Source organism: Aptenodytes forsteri, unplaced genomic scaffold, assembly GCF_000699145.1.
Source record: "Aptenodytes forsteri isolate BGI_AS27 unplaced genomic scaffold, ASM69914v1 Scaffold103, whole genome shotgun sequence".
In the NCBI taxonomy this organism is placed as follows: domain Eukaryota; kingdom Metazoa; phylum Chordata; class Aves; order Sphenisciformes; family Spheniscidae; genus Aptenodytes; species Aptenodytes forsteri.
Genome location: NW_008796051.1, coordinates 935,671 through 952,702, shown reverse-complemented (window position 1 = coordinate 952,702; position 17,032 = coordinate 935,671). Strand labels below are relative to the sequence as shown.

At 41.6% G+C, this 17,032-nt stretch overlaps 1 protein-coding gene across 1 annotated transcript in view; it reads left to right on the top strand.

The window, feature by feature from the left end:
• The window catches only part of LPAR1 (lysophosphatidic acid receptor 1), a 49,128-nt gene that overhangs the window by 8,461 nt on the left and 23,635 nt on the right, over nucleotides 1-17,032 (top strand). The window contains exon 2 of the mRNA XM_009286217.1: nucleotides 3,757-4,504. Coding sequence (XP_009284492.1) covers nucleotides 3,757-4,504 — 748 coding nt within the window. The remainder of the gene's footprint in view (nucleotides 1-3,756; nucleotides 4,505-17,032) is intronic.

The following is a 17,032-nucleotide window of genomic DNA, read 5'->3' as shown; positions in this document are numbered from 1 at the left end:
CTCCATGCCTTGGATCCAAATCCTCACCCCACTCTTTAAGCTGTGATGGAGAGGTGGGGCAGCAGCAAGATGAATCAAGCACAAAACACTGGAAAGTTGCTTACACGGGTTCTTATTCCCAAACTCCCCACTGCCACCCCAGTGGCGTGGTCCCGTACCACCAGAGGAGAGAAGCCGAGAGGACAAGTATAGCAGACAGTGGCTGGAAAGGTCAGTGCCAATGTGATATTCTGGCCAGGGGATGACTAGGTGTTGACTGTAGAAGCAGAGTGAGTTTTATTTATTAAGTCCTGGTGCCAAATTTCCTGGTCTATGTGTACTGTGTTGTGTTTATAACTATGTCTCATGATTTTACGAGATTTAACTCCATGTACTCAGGATTTTCTTGTTCTTTGCTTTGGGACAACTGCGTCTTGAGTATTAAATCAACCTCACATGGTTAGAGGAGGCTTTGCTTTTCAGCTGCTATTACTCCATTTTGCTTTATCTGTCTTGTTGGTTTAGAATTCAGACATTTTCTTTTTCTACACAGATGTGTCCTAGAGGTTTAGTTAACATGGGTAATTTGCAGCTCAGTTTGTTTTAAACTTCTGTTGAGATATACTAAATGGATGAGGTAAAGCTCAGGGCACTGCACATCTGGCTTACCCAGGCAATGAAACACACTGAGTGGAAACTTCAGGAAATTAAAATATAAACTTCCCTGCCCCTTTTCCTGCAGGGGCAGGAGAGGGGATGGGTCTGCCTGCTTGCATATGCCATTATGGTATGTTAACACTTTCGGTACTCAGAGATACATTATATTTCCCTCCTGCTTGAGCCTTTCCAGTTAGATAGCAGCATCACGGGTAAATGTGATGCCTTGGGATTTGTATGTTCGTGACCTGGGAGGTCAAAACCCTCCTGTAAGATATACGCTGGCATCCAAGAAAGCCGATCGTCTGGAAGTCCCCTGCTTGAACTTTTGTCAGCAGATTGTCTTTTCTTCTGCTCTTCTTTCCCTTGGGACTGAAAAGATTGTTTTTAAAGGAGATCCCAGGTTTTAGATTAGCATGCCCTAAAATCAAAACTTCTCCAAAATCCCTTATGTGAAAAGAGCGTTTTGTTCCTGTGTCTTAAAAATGTGAGAAGAAGCCAGTGAGCCTCATGCCGTTCCCCCAGGATTACTCAAGTGCTGTCATGCTTTTAAATTTAACAAGTCTGACTCTGTAGCGTTTTACATACTCTTATGTGCATTGCATACATTCAGCCCTGGCTTGGCATTTTGTAAATAAGACAAATGCACAGCTCTTATCAGTGCATGTTACAGTGAGCTGCTTTTATCATATTATCATATTTTGTTTCAGAGTTTGTATGAAAAGGCTGGGGAGGATATTACAAAATCAAGGGATAATTCCCATTCTAAGCCCATGTGCAAAACAAAGCCACACAAAAAAAGTGGTATCTACCACACTTTAAATTTCTGAATTAAAAATGTGTTCTGCCAGGTGTAGCTGGCCTCCCTCCGCAGGAGCAGGAATCATTACATATAGGCAGCAGCCATCTGAAAGAAAAATTTAGATTGACAAAGAGAGAATTTATTCAGGATCACAAAAGTCCACTAGATCCTGGAGTCCTGACCTCCTCTGTAATTCAGACTGTAAGACTGCATCCAGATACTTCTACAGAGAGAAAAAAACCAGGGCATTCACATAATTAATGCAGATGTTGGCAAGCTTTTATAAGGGCCACTAATTCATTCGTATGACTTCCTCTCTCCCTCAAGGGTTCTTATACTTGACCTGTTATTACCACACGGTCTTTAACCAAAGAATTAATGCCAGATGTCTTGTAGCTAGGTCTCCCTTTGTTAAGTATTCCTTATAAATCTTTTTTTTTCAATGCAACAGAGGTCCTACATGAGAACTTTTTAAAATTCTTAAATAATTAAGGAAGAAAGTTTTCTAACCTAAGAGTTGATTTATCTTAGAGGAACAATAAAAGTTTTATAGTCACTGTGCTGAGAAATACTGTTTACTCTAGCTTTTTATTATCCTGGGTCTGCAAATGTTTCTGATTGATGTTTAGGTTGGAGGTAAAATCATTCTTAAAAGACCTTTTTCTTTAACATAAATCTAAATGTCATGTAATGCATTTGGGATATAGGTGGAAAGTTTTATATGTTGCTTTATTGGAATGAGCTTAATTGTGTTGACAAACAGGGAAATGAAAGGAAACAGAAATAGCTTTGGTTAATTCTAAGGAAATCTTTACCTGATACTATTTTCACTAAAGTCCAATTACTAATTCTGTTTCCCAATTCTGTACATTTTTGGTTTCAACATGAAGGTTAGGTTAGCTGTAGCATTTCCTGCAGAATGGCTGGAGCTGTCCAAAACATGGGGTTTTGTTTGCATGTTTTAGTGGGAAAAAATTCCTATCTTTTAGTGTTGTTGATCTGCTCTTTGGTTAGGCTTACTACCCGGTTTTCTTGCTAAAACAGCTCCTCTTTTTGTAAAGATTCAAGTTTAGTCAGTAGAGTTTCACAGCCATAAAAGCACGTTGTCAGAGCCAGCTCTCCTGGGTCTCTTTCTAAAGAGGCTTTTTTGACCCGAGTTTCTTGTTTTGTTTTTTTTTTAATTATTATTTTTACATCCTCATAGTTAAGCCATGCTAAACAAGGAACTAGTATGTTATTCAGAGGGGTTTCTTTTTCTAAAGTTTGTGTTTTGGGAATTGCACCTTGAGTAATTGATTATAACTGAGGAAGGAAACTCATTAAGAATTTTCTTGTTAGCCAAGAGTTTTATGCAAAGCGTCTACATTCTGGTGGGTTATGGGGCTTGTTTCTTGCACCCATAGCTGTGCTGCTGAGTACTCTGCAATGAAAATTAATCATGTATTCCCTGACATAGCCATAACAATACTTAATGCAAGAAATAAGGTTTGATGCTTTTAACACTAGTTAGGTCAAATACTGCTTTTCTGATTTCTTGCCTCACTCCTATTTCAAATTGGAATAAGCCAGTTCAGATGAGTTATGCTTAAAAGCATGGTGTATTTCAAACCCTGTTTAGAAACGTGGCTGATGGAAAAAGAAGAATGCTTATAGAAATACAGTGGCATGCTTCTTATTGTTTATAAATGCACTTCATGCCTTATGGACAGACACAGCCCCTGGCCCTGGCAATTCACAGTCTTGGAGCATATTAATGATCTTAACTTAGGGTGTTCTTCCCAGTTTTTAAGACAGGACAAGAAGGAATGCCCCTGATGGAGACCCAAATGAGTCAAAACCTGCTGGGAAATGTAATCCACTTTTCCTCCTCTTTGAGGAGCTCTTCTTTTAACACCGCTACAGCCAAACAATAGTTTCATGCACTGATAACGTAAATAAGGTGTCATGTAACAGAGTTAACTTTTCTTAATTACAAATTGCATGCCCTTTTCTCTAACTGAATTTTTCAGCAGGTCTGCTTGGCCAGAAGCTCGTTTGCTATGCAATTTACAACTACGTCAGAAATCATGCTAGCTCCCAGAGCAGATGGAAGCATTTCTGGTTGTTTCTAATCTGGTTGCTGTTACTAGACTCCTCAGAGCAATTGTTTGCGAGTTGTGGAATGCCATTTGGTCTGAAAAAATAAATTTGTTCTGAAGCATGTTCCCTTCCTGTCCCCCTCCCTGCTCTCTGTGCATGTCTCGTCTATAGAGGCAATCATATGTTTTCAGTTCTGATGTCATTTTTTTTCTCTCTTTTTTTCCCCCCTCTTCTTTCAGTCCACAGCCATGAGCGAACCACAGTGCTACTACAATGAAACCATTGCCTTCTTTTATAACCGAAGTGGAAAATATCTAGCCACTGAATGGAACACTGTCAGCAAGCTTGTAATGGGACTGGGGATTACCGTCTGCATCTTCATAATGCTGGCTAACCTCTTGGTTATGGTGGCTATTTATGTCAACCGTCGATTCCACTTTCCTATTTATTACTTAATGGCCAACTTAGCCGCTGCGGACTTTTTTGCAGGGCTGGCCTACTTTTACTTAATGTTCAACACAGGACCCAACACTAGAAGATTGACTGTAAGCACCTGGCTTCTTCGTCAGGGTCTCATTGACACTAGCCTGACAGCCTCTGTAGCCAATTTGTTGGCCATTGCTATTGAGCGGCACATTACAGTTTTCCGAATGCAGCTACATACTCGGATGAGCAACCGGCGAGTGGTGGTCGTAATTGTTGTTATCTGGACTATGGCCATCGTCATGGGCGCCATACCAAGTGTCGGATGGAACTGTATTTGTGATATCACTCACTGCTCCAACATGGCACCACTCTATAGTGACTCCTACCTGGTCTTCTGGGCTATTTTCAACCTGGTCACTTTTGTGGTCATGGTGGTCCTATATGCTCATATCTTTGGGTACGTCCGCCAAAGGACTATGAGAATGTCCAGACATAGTTCTGGACCCCGCAGGAATCGGGACACCATGATGAGCCTCCTGAAGACTGTGGTCATTGTGCTTGGTAAGTGCTTACTTTGCCTCCCCTGTTCTCCCCCCTCTGTTTCTTATCAGGTGATTTCAGTAATGCTTGTCCATCTTCTGGGAGGTCGGCAGCATTTGGAAGACACTAGAGGTGGGGGCAATAAGAACCCCCAGCATTCATTACTGTGTTGGGACTGCCAAACTTAGTTATGGAAGTGGGTATCAGAGACTTGGTCACTCAGCCTTGTAACATGAAACGGATGAAAATCCAGGACCTCCAGATGTAAGGTGGTGGTTTTTTGCAGCAATGCAGTTTTAAAACCTGTTGTAGCAGCCTATCCTGTGCAGTGTTCGCCCTTTTGCCTTTGAAGATGCCAAATGGCTGCAACCTTAAAATAGTACAGGGAAGGCTCAGTCTTCCACTGAAGTACCTGTTGTCTCCTTTTTGCCACTCAAAAGATGTTGTGTGTATTCAGGCAGTACTCCCATGTCTGGAGAACAATGAGGGGCTACAGGCTATTGATGAAAAGATTTTGCATGTTAAGCAGGACTGCATGTACAGTTTGCTCAGGTCTATAATGTTTGGCACATCTGAGTATCTGCCGATTTGCTAATACAGAAAAGTAGCACGTGAGGCACTGCTGTGCTTCAGCACACTGCTCAGGAGGTGCCTAAGGTTCAGGGCTTGGAAAACAGGGAAACATGAGGCAAATATGACACACTTTGGAGTCAGCAGGTTCCTGTCTTTTTTTGGATGGCTGTATTTGGTTTTTGCCTGGGGCTCTCAGTTTCCTAATGCAAAAGCACAGCCTGGATACTGGGTACCATTCCCTGGTGATTTTCTTTGCAGTTTGTTCTGCTCTTTGTTGCTGCAGACCACAATGAGCAGGAATGGTGCTAGTTGTCTCCTTGTCCCAAGCTGTGTTCCCACCCATTATATCCTTCAGAACAGTACACGGGTCTCTTGGGATGCCAGTACCCTGTTGCATCGTGAAGTTGCCCTAGTAGTCCATAAATGCAACTGTACACCGTCTGCAAAGGCCAAAACTTAGCCCCAGTTCTTGCTTTGACATCCTGATTTCCATGGCTTTACACCGTGACTTGTTCTTTCTAGCAGTTACTGTCTGCACAAACACAGCAGAATAGTTGCAGAGATTTGATGTGTCACTGCGTCAACTCATATATTAGTTTAAGAATGTATGTTTTGCTCTCTGACCTAGTGATTAGCATTGTAAACAGAATATGAACTGTATAGTTGACTAACCTGTTCAGCCATTGATAAGTCATATTCCTACGTGTCCTACTCTTCTCTTCAGGGAAAGAATCTCCTATGAGTTTTGCGAGGGAGGCTGTAGTGGTGGGTAAAACCTCTCCTGACTGCCTGGTGGTTCGGAAATCTGTCCCTCCCCACCTCTGTGATCCTCCTCGCAGAAGGCAAGATGAGGTTAAGAACACAAAGAAAATTCAGGTTTTGCGGTCTTTTTAGGAAATAGATCCTTGTTTTCCCTCCTGAATGAATTGCTGTTCATACAGCAGTGGAGTATTTCCTGTGAGGTGAAAGACTGGCTCAGACTTTTAAAAAAAAAAAAAAAAAAAAAAGTGGGAAATAGTAAGCGCTTATACCAGTGCAATGTAGAGTTGTAGGAATAAATAAATAGTCACTGAATAAATAGTACGTGGCAGCTAATCCCAAGCATGTATGGGACTAGAGGAATGTACGCAGCTGGAAGGGTGGGTGGTGAATGCACCCTCCTCCATTCTCCTATGAGCAGAGGTCACAGGGAAGATGTACAGGCCACCAAGTGTGGCCACAACAGTAGAGGTGTACGAGGAACATAAAGTAGCCCTTTTTTTTCCCTAATAAGTACCTTATTTTTTCTAGGTATTTTTTTGGAAACAGTGGAACAACTCCAGAGGTTAAGTAGCATTAGCCAAACTGAAGGTGACTCAAGTTTAGCTACTGATCAGTAATCTCTCTGATTCCTCATTGGGGCTATTTGCAGTATGATTTTTCAGGACTGCAGGTAGCACATGTTGAAGTTTTCTTCAAAACTCAAACAGGACCTTATTTCTTGTTAGTCGTGCAGTTAAAGTCAGTCAGTGTTGTGCACACACTCTGCTTTAGCACCTCTTCTAATCTGCATAAAACACTATTTACAGAGAGAGGTAATGTATTATTTTATTAAATCTGTTTGAAGAAAACAAAGGCACGCCCAGGCTATGACACTCTTCATCCTGTATTTGGATGTCCCACTTCAATATTATTTTGAAAAGGTTGGGTTTTTTTTTTTTCAAACCAGTGTGGTTCCTTTGGTTGGAGGAGGTCAGTCATCGGGTTATTAGTGTAAAGAAGCAGCAACGCTTTCACCTCCCTATCACCTGTGAGACACAGTTGCAAGATAAAAATGGCTGGGAAACAGCTGTGGTTTGGGGGTTTTTTAAATAATAATAATAAAAAAAAAAAAATAGCCCGAAGCCAAGAATCGGGAGCAACCACAGAGACTTTTGAGAAGCTAAATGTTCATACATCAAGGTGTTAAGCAGACTGCTAGCTGAACCATGAGAAAAGTTCATTTGTTGCCATCAGCTGCTGAGTGCTGTCCCATATTCCTGAATATGCACTTCCAGTGGAGGATTGTCTTGTGGTTCTAAAGAAAAAAAAAAGCTAAGCATCGCTTTGAAGCGCATGTTAGGCGATGTTTCAGTTTGGAGTAGACAGTGCGGTCAGCCTGTTGATCAGGCGGATGTCCTGGTGCTCTGGCACTGCTTGCAGTCTGCTTGCAAGTCTGGCTTAAAATTTTCACAAGCAGAAGATTTGATTTCAAGTGTCATACTTCCTGAGTGCCTTCTTGCAAAGGTAGTCAATGCATAGTGCTGCAAGTTTATCTGCTTCAGCTTTGGGAAAGGCAGAAAAGGTGTGTGTGAGCCCACTTACCCCGGAGGAGGCAATTCATTTTTGGAGGAGAGGGAGGGTGCCTTGGGAACCAAGGAAAAACAGAGCTGGGAGTCTGAGTAAACCTATGAGCATTGGCAGAGGGAGACAAACCAGTCCATCTTAGGATCTTTGTTAAAGTGCTGCTCAGCTGTAAGTAACCCCCTTGTGATTTGGGCAGCAATGAACTGTTCGTTTGACTTTTAAACTTCCATAAATGGGTCTTCCTGAAGTTGTCCTGCTGGCTGTACTCCCAGGCAGAGCCTTGCTGCTGCAAGCAGAAGATCATCTTTTCCCCTGTCCCCATCTATGCTACGTTTTGGGGACAGGAGGGGGAGGGAATTAATACAAGAGCTTCTTGTTTGTTAGCTGCCTAACACCGCCTGCCCTCCTCGCGCCTTGCTGCCTTGCTCCAAGAGGAGAAGAGCTGCCCCAAAGGGGGTGCAGTCCTCCTGGCGGCGATGCTGCCAGCATGTGCGGGGCGGATGCCAGCCGCCTCTGACAAGAGGGTGATTGTGTGGGGAGGGCTACAGCCGCTTGACGCGCTGGCTGGAGCGGTCGGGATCTGGCACACTGCGTCATCCCACAGAGCTGGTGGGATGCTGAATCCTAGGAACAAGTCAAAAGCAGAGAACAGATTTTTTTTTTTTTCCCTTTTCATGCCCTTTTGTTTTTTTTTCCTTGAGTAAAATATTTTAAACAGAAGGAAGTGATTTCATAGTTGAGCCCTTTTTTTCTTTTAACGAGGCTGCTTTTGAAATCTTTCGAAAGTAACAAGGGACATAAAGCTCTTTCTCTAGAGCATGCCTTTCCTTTGCGATGGGGCTAAGGCAGGACTGATCTGTGTACTGCACATAGCCATAAAATCGGGTCTGGTTTGGCTTGCAGCTCAATGACACCTTGCCTTTCACCACCACCATGTGTTACGTTTAAATGAGCAATCAAGGGAACAGGCAGAAACGTAGCGGATACAACAGCTGAAAGTTGGCATCCTGTCTTCCATCCTCCACATTCTCTTATCTTACGTTTAAGGACAAAGCTAAACTGTTTTTCTGGCGAAGATCATAGTTAGACTCTGAATGCATTTGACCCAGCCAAATGCAGGTTTGGCCCAAAAATGGATGACAATATCTAACTACTGTTTTAAGAAGCTGTGAAAGCACTGAAAAAGGATTTCAGAGCTCAGGGCTGAAAAAACTAGCTCTGCTCTGGATTTCCACAGCCTGGAATAAGTGTTGAAAGGCTAGAGTCTTTCAGGGGTTCTTACATACCTGCATTTGTAGATAACTACCAGCTTAGATCACTACTGTTGGAAAGTTAGCCTGTACATTCTCCTGCCTAAATGCTGATTAAATACCCATCCTTAATTTGTCAGCTTTTGGTTTTACAATGTGGATAACTCTTCCCTATACCTCCATGCACATCCTTGGGCACTCTTCTCTATTTAGAAGTTAGACTGTGAGATTATGATACAGAGGTTTTATAACTGAATTTTAAATTAGCAACAACCCCTTACGTGTATTTTATCAGTCCTGCCAATTAGCCTTCTGTGTTGGGTGAGTTCTCAATGGTGTTTGGCCAAAATTAGGCATGCCTGTTGAGCCAAGCGCCACAGCCAGACCCCAGGGCATAGGGAGAGCAAACAATGAATTCATAATTGCTTACCCCTTTATGTTCCTGGGAACTAAAAAGACACTTAGGCCTTTCCCGCCTGTAAGACCATCCACTTTGTTTAGAGGAATGTGGTTTATTCTGTAAAATTTGGAAGCTAATGTGGGCACAGATAAAAAAGTGAAGGTTCTTTTTGTATAAACTGTTTTGATTTAGAGGAGTCTCACTGTGTTTGAAGACAGTCCCTTACTTATTATAACGAAGCAATAAATGCAATGAAAACATCTGGAAGTTCACTATAAACATCTGGAAGGGTGGAACTGCTCAGCAACAGCTTCTTTCCCTGCCCTTTCTGCCACAGTTACGAATTGCAGGAGAGACTTATCTTTGTACTTTTGTAGCTTTTTTTCACAACTAGGCACCAAATGGGGATGGAAAGCAGCAAATAACTATGGTAATGCACATGAGTGTCAACATATGCTGTAGCCAGACAGTTAAAGCAAATAAAGTGCATTATTGGTAACTTTAACCTTTGTGGGTGATTGATTGATATGCAGCATTTCATTCCAAGATCAAAAACACGAAGTTCTGTGGAGGCACATTTTTTAAAAGATGTTTTCAATATCAATGCTGTCTCTTCTGGCATGCAGTCTGCATCTTTTCCCGCTTCCTCTCCTCATGCAGTAAGAGCACTTGATTTTCAGTAGAAAATAAAAAGACTGTGAAATAGTACTGCAACTGGAATGACAGCACCCTGTGTTTTGCCAGAGGCATGTCTTTATTTCCATACGCCTCATGCAGTGTCAGGTGGTTAACTGGCATGGCCTATCTTCATCAGCCCCTAAGTCGTAAGGCTTTGACCTACCTAAGCCTTACTAACTGTATTCCAGCAGTTACCAAGTAAGTGGTCCTGGGCCGAGATGAAGATGATCTTGTCTAGACAGAGCTTGGTTATGGCATCAGTTGAACTTTGGCAGACCTTCCCTGCCCGTGGAAAGTTATTCTGGTGGGCCAAAGCAAACATCAGCTGTGGTAGCGCAATGCAACTGATAAGAGGATCTTTTGGAGAGGCCAGGGTTTAACACTGAGCCCTGTAACTGGAACATGAAAACTTCACCTATTCACCTCCTCCCTGAGGATTCCTGCTGGCATGAAGAGAGCCGAGCTCTCCAGCAGTGTTTTCCCTGAGATTACTGAAAATGAGGATGTTGCCTTAGCTTGGAGATGTCCTTCCACCAGGTAGCGGTGGCCCCGTTTGGAGAAGAGCAGCATCCAGTTGTTTTTTTTCCTTGATGTTATTACATTTTCCTTAGAGAGCTGGGCTGGGCAGTGAGATCAGGCTGACATTCAGATGAAAGCAGTACGTTTCACAGCTTCTTCTCTGGAAGTGGGGGAGCATGAAGCCATAAATACCGGGTTACCCTGTGGCCAGCATGGGGGGTTCATTCAGAGTCACCAACCCTGCCTGACCCCTGCGTCACAGTAATGTCACTTGTGTATTGATGTAGTCCTGATGGAAAAACAGGGCAATAAACTCTGGACCTGGCGCTGGCAATACGAGTCTGAGCATCAATGACTTTCTGTTTTAGCACACAGGGTGCAGTTATGTGCAGTCCTAGTGTTTTTAGATAAGTATATTTTAAAAGTGCATAAACTGTGAATTTAACCCACAGTCAAGTAAACTGGGAAATTGTGGCTGATGACAGTAGTCTAAATGGAGCGCTCCTCATAGAGTTTGTAAGATTTCTTATTACCATTGTTTGGAGAGGGAAGGTTTATAATAAGTGCTTTCAGAGCTGCAGTGCGACAGCAATACTTTCAAGCTGTATCATTAAATATTTGCATGAAGAAGTGAAATCTTCATTAAAATTACTCCATAAGATTTTTTTTTTTATAGCACACCTTATCCTACAGGATTTTTGATGGCTTGGATTTCTTTCTCTTTTCTTAGCAGAAGTCCTTCAGAGTAGTTGTAGTTGCTCCTTGGAAGCTTCCCTGGAGGAAAATAACACATACGGTTTGGGGTGGGGGTGGCTTCCAGGGCTTCCTGTTACTAAGTAAGCAGTATTATCTTTTTTTTCCCCCCCATGTTTGGTATTGACTTTAAAAAATAAAGTGTACATTCAGCTTGCAGATAGGTGAAGCAGAATGGAAATCTTCAAATTAATGCTTATATTTGTTAGAAGATGTCATTGTGAAATCATTCAGATTAAATAACAAAAAAAAGAATTTTCATGATGTCTGTTATCCATAATGAGTGGACTAATATTTTTATGTTCATACATGTAAATGTCAAATTCTTATTTTCTTGGTAAATATAGCTTGATTACTATATTAGACAGATCTAGCACTGTTTTATAAAAGGAAGACAAATTTTCGCAAAGAACTATTAAAAAACAGTTCGTTACATTTCATCAGCAAAATGGATTTCTGCTTTAAGTTAAAATAATAGAGGCATGAAAACTTGCTAGGGATCTAAACTGTAATCTGTACGTAATTATGCAGTGATTGGAGTGTGTCTTAAATTTAAGACCCTTTGGACTTGCATAGGATGTTTCTTGCTTGCTTAGGTTTTTTTATGCCGCTAGTAAAAGTGATACTATGTGTGCTCTCTGACACTTTAATCTGTCTCTCTAAATCTCAGTCACTGATCATTTTTATTGCCATTTATAGTCCTGCAAATGAATTCCAGTTGATCTTTCTGAATTGTCTAGTAGCCCCAAACCAAATCTCTTCCCAGTACTGCTTGGCTGGCGAGGATATTGAAAGGACAAAGAATAAGGAAGTACAGCATCTGGAAATTACACTGTGGTCAGTTTGTTTATGCGATAAACTTCATAAGTAGCTTACTTTTTCAAAAGAAGCCCGTGCAAGCTCTCCTTGCTGAAGCAGAAGTTATTGGTGCTTTGGATCCAGGCAGCACTTTCTCTGAACCCGGAGCCTGGTTGGGTGTGTTGGGAGTCTCTTTCTAAATGCTTTGCTTAATTTCTTCCCTGACTCTCCCAATTAAATTTATTGCATCCCCAGCTAAAGCTGATACGTCCCTGGTAACTGAGTTTTCTCTAAAGTATTCCAGGTATCCCTGTGTAATTCATTGCTTCACCCTGGGGAAACCATTTGGAAGTTTCCCCCTTCTTTCCCCCTTCAGTTAAGAATAAGTATTATTTATTTTCATTTGGGATCCTTTGAAACTGTGCTTTGAGGAACTTCCATCATTTCCCAAGGCAGGAATGTGGTTTTATTTTATTTTATTTTTGAAGGGGGAAAATCCCTCTAGTAAATCCACTCCTTTACATATGACGGAAATGAGTCCTTGTTTAATAAAAGTCTTTCCCCCAACTTCAGTATAATTTATTACCTTTTCAGGGAAGAAATAAATTTAAAGGGCAAAGGAAAGCTCTCTGCATTCTTCCAAGAATGGCCAGAGAGGGATAAACCTAGAGTAGTTCTTGGTTTGTACTCATGTTCAGCTTTTGATTAAAAAAAAATAAATTATAATTGCTTGCATAGGCTTTCTTGTTTCCAAAAGGCTTCTAAAAATGAATTGCATTGGCAAAAGTAGATATTCTTCTCAACAAGGCTTCTCAAAAAGGAGTTTTATTTTTCTTTATGAACAATAGGATTTGGAAATCACACCCTTACCCCCAAGCAATAGAATCCAACCTTTTCTGTTGGATCCAGGTGAAATAACAAACTGCTGGCTAAGGAGTGAAATTGACTTAATGAAAATCCACACTAACCCAAAATGAATTAGTACCGTATCTCGCTGTGCCATCTGATTCCACTTAGCAGTGCTACATCCACGAGTGAGTACTCATCAACCTGGGCTTCTCCAAAATAGTGCAGACAGGGACATGTTGTGGGACATTTGCTCTAACCCAGAGGTCTTGGTAAACTTTGAGATAAGCTGAAGGTCCAGGGTAGAAATTGTTACCAAGGAAAAAATTTGAAAATCAGCATGTGCAGGAAGGCTTACATGTAAAATGTCAGCACGTGACCAAGACCTACTGATCTTGGGCTTTTTGAGCTGAATTTTTTGAAACTGAAGATGGGAATTGTTCTTTTAGAAGAGGCAACAATAACGCTTTTACTAAATGACTGCTTGCAAGATAACACTTTTGTCGTCTAGAAAGCACATAGTTGCATGGGGAGTTTGGTTCTACATGTTTTACTTAATTTCTTCACTGACTCTCTGGGTTAAATTTCTTACATCCTCAGCTAAAACTGATATATCCTTGGTTAACTGTTAAAGCAACGCATTTGCAGTCTAGAAGATCTAGGGTAATGTCCGTGTCCAGCTATGGGTTTGTTTCATCTTTAAGATACTGTTTGTCCTTTCCATGTTTCAGCGAAAACTGCACAAATGCTAAGCCAAACTTACAGCTAGACCTCAGCTTGAGAAACTACATGAACAAAAATGCCAGCTGTTAACTTGTCGCATTGTAAAACTGCATTCAATGAGGCATTGAACAATCATTTGTTTCCACCAGTGGAAAACACTGAGAACAAGAGACTGTTTTGTGGGAGAGGAGAAGTGGTGCTCCTCCTTGTGCGTTGCTTCATTGCACATGAGCAGTGTGAGTAAGTATTCTGGGTTGTCTGTTTTTCTGGGGTAATCCATGAAAACAGAAGAATAGAATTTTAAACCCCAAATTATTTTTGCCTTTATAGTTTCAATGAAACTATGGCTCTTAACATCAAAACACAAAGTTATTGCTGGTGGAAAAGCTTGCTGAGACACATGAGGTACAGCAGCCAGTCAGTGGGGTGGGAAATGGTCGGCAGTAAGTGACAGCCTTCAGACAACAGCCTTTGTGCCTCCCCCCTTCTAGTCTCAGCATGAAAAGCGTAGTCAAGGAAAAGGCTTAGTTTGTGCAATTTTTTAATTAATGTATTTTGAACCTGAATGTGAAAGAAAAATGTGATTCTGAGCTCTTCTGGTTCTGGCTTTATTAGCAGAACAACTTCCTATTTTCCTATTTCATACAACTGGGGACGCTGTCACTGAGGTCACAGGTGGACTGCTTTTTTTTTTCTTTTTTCTTTCAGACAAAGGTCTTTATCTTTTTTTCCTTTTTTCAAACTTTTTGTTTCAGCCCTTCCATGAGTAAGCTTCTGTCACACACTTACATATTTGATGCCCTTCTTTAAAGCTGAAAGCAACAACAGCAACAGAAAATCCCCATGCTTTCTGCAGTTCTCATTCAGGAAACCTTCATGCCACCCTTCCGCTTTGCTCAGCCTAAAAGAGTCTCTGAAGTTCATTTTCCTTGTATCCACATGGAGAAATGCTAATGTTATGTTCAAGTGTGCTTCTTGTGTATGTGGCAGGTCCATTGGCAGACACATAACCTTTCCCATCAGTGCCTGGAGAGCAGGTAAAAGGACTCAGAGCTTGTATGGAAGGTCATGAGACTTCAGAAGCTATGACATCATTTGTTAAGTCTGAAGCATTTCTTTTCCACACTCAAGTGTTGCCCATCAGTCTGTGCTGCTTAATGAAGTACTGGAGCAAGGGGAATGACCATAAGTGAAAATACTTGGTTTCCAGGCCACCAAACAGGAGGTGTTCGAACGCCCAGGGATGAGTGCTTTGAAGTTTGTGGGCAGGGTGACCATAAGTTCTGCATCTGGGGAAGTGAGAACTTAGTCTGTAAAACTGTCCCAGACATACCTGCCACAGGGCTGGCCGTCTGCCGCTGTGGGGCTGATGTTAGGAGAGCAGCCTCTGTGTGTTGCAGTAGGTTGAAATAGTAATTCCTTGATATTAGCGCTAAAAGCCTATGAGGTTATTTAAAAAAAAAAAAAGTTCAGATAAGTTCGAGGGGGGTGAGAGAGAGCACTTCTGTTGTATTTCTTTGTGTTGGAGTAAGAGCTATCTGCTTAGTTCTTTCTCCTTTAATAAAGTGCTTGGTATCTGAGTACGAATTTGCTAATATAGCCATAGATATGCAAGTACAGTTAAGATTTTTGAAATATCTTCCTTCATGAAAGAAGTCGTCGTCTGCTGAAGAAGGGGGAGGGAATTTAGCTGTTACAAGCAGGAAAAGCTGCCAAGCTCCTGCATTTATCTTCTTTTCATGGAAATCGTTTCCTCTGACCCTGGACTCAGTACCTTCCTTGTTCTCCTAAAAGCAGTTTTTGGGAGCTGTTTCCCATCTTCTGATATTGATGTAACCTTAGAAAGAACTTGTTCTGACATATGGCATTGATAATTCTCGTCTCCACTTGTTTGAAGTTGCTTTTAAGTGCCCACTTTTTACTTTTCTAGAAGTATGAGGAGTAATGTAGAGATGAATTTTCCAAGCAGAAGCTGTGTATATAGAGAGAAAGAAAAAAAGCTGTGTAAATCTATTGCATATTTATAGAATGGTTGCTGCTTTCTTCCATTAAACAAACTAAAATTGAAAACTGTAGTTCATAAAAGGAAAACTGAATGAAATTTTTAAAAATATATTAAGTGGGTTTAGATATGTAACTGGAGTTCCTTGATGATGTGTTGGATTTTTTTAAAGTTGGTTACCTTCATTAATTACCAAAATAAACATATTTGATGACATTTTCTACTATAACTGCATCCTGCTTATGTAAGAGAAAAGGGTGCCGTTGAAACTGTGCTCCCTCTTCCCAACTTGGAGCGGTTGTACTAACACCCCAAAACAGGCTGGGGTACCACGCCAGGGACGCGGCAGCGCCTGCGGGTCTCCCGTGTGACACACTGCCCCTCACAGCCCGCCTGCTTCACTGCTGATGCTATTGCACGTGCATTTCGGCTAGCTCCCACAAATTGGGAGGAAAAACTTCTACATAATTACAAAAAAACTTTCATTTCAAACCGTGAACATATGAGGAACAGGCTGGTTTTTTATTTATCTTTTCAGCTGGCATGCAGAGTGAAGAGTCTGGTGAATAACGGTATTAAGAAGTCAATCATATTGTGCCTATTAATCAGCAGCTGGTGCTACAAGGTCTACTTTTGATAAAGGCGGGTTACAATGAAAAATTTACTAGCGTAGCCATGAGTTTGGGTACCTACTTCAAGCAATGAGGTGTCTACCTTCAGTAACTCTTTAATGGGGAAATATATTTCTTTCAATACATGGTAAGAAACTGTCAACTTTAAGTGATGTGTAAAACAGTCCCTTGCTCTCAGTTAATTGGCAAAGGGGCTACAAAGAGTCACTTAACTCCAGGCTGTGAAGAGCGTCATGGGTGGGGAAAGGCACTGGCTGAAAGAGTAAAGTCATGTCTTCTCTGCAAAAAGAAATGCGTGACAACTCCCGTCTGCTCGTACCACGCTGTAGAAAGCAGGCTGGGAATGATGTGTGGGTGTTTTTAACCCCTGCTTGCACAGGTCAAAACAGAATTTGTGATAGAAAAATTGTTTGTCTTGAGCTGGCAGACCTGCAAAGCGTGTCTGCTAGTGTTTTATGTTCAAAGTCGTGTCAGCAGGGCATACCATCATGTTCTGGCTCCTCCTCTGGAGGCGAATAGTGAAATGGCGTTCAGTGCTGACCGGTTCATTTTCCAGGAGATCCTTTGCCTTTGCCATGCATGTGCCCAAGCAAAAAAAAAAAAAAAGTAAGGATTGCATGGAAGCCAAATAATATGAAGGCTGGGACTGCCCCTCCACCCTATATAAAGTAGTGTATTTTTAGTTTCCAATGTGTGGTTTCTGAAGTAATGTCAATGCAGAGAGATATTTGGCTCTTAAATTTCTGAATCAAAAGCCCCTGTTCTGTCTGGGTTTCCTACTGACATTATCCAGTCTCCCCTCCCCAGCAGCTCTCTGCTTTACATGCTGCTGCACACAAAAGCAACTGCTATATGTATTTCTTGGAGTTCTCATTTGAACTACCTTTTGAGTTTCCAAACACATATTAACAGTATGCAGCTTTAAAACTTTGCCCTTCCTGCTTCCTGGAGGAGTGGCGGAGTGTGTCTGAGGAGACCACAAGCTAGTCTTTTACCTTAAGGCAAGAGGTGAACACAGTATCTTGTGATCCTGCTGATATCCTCAGGTAT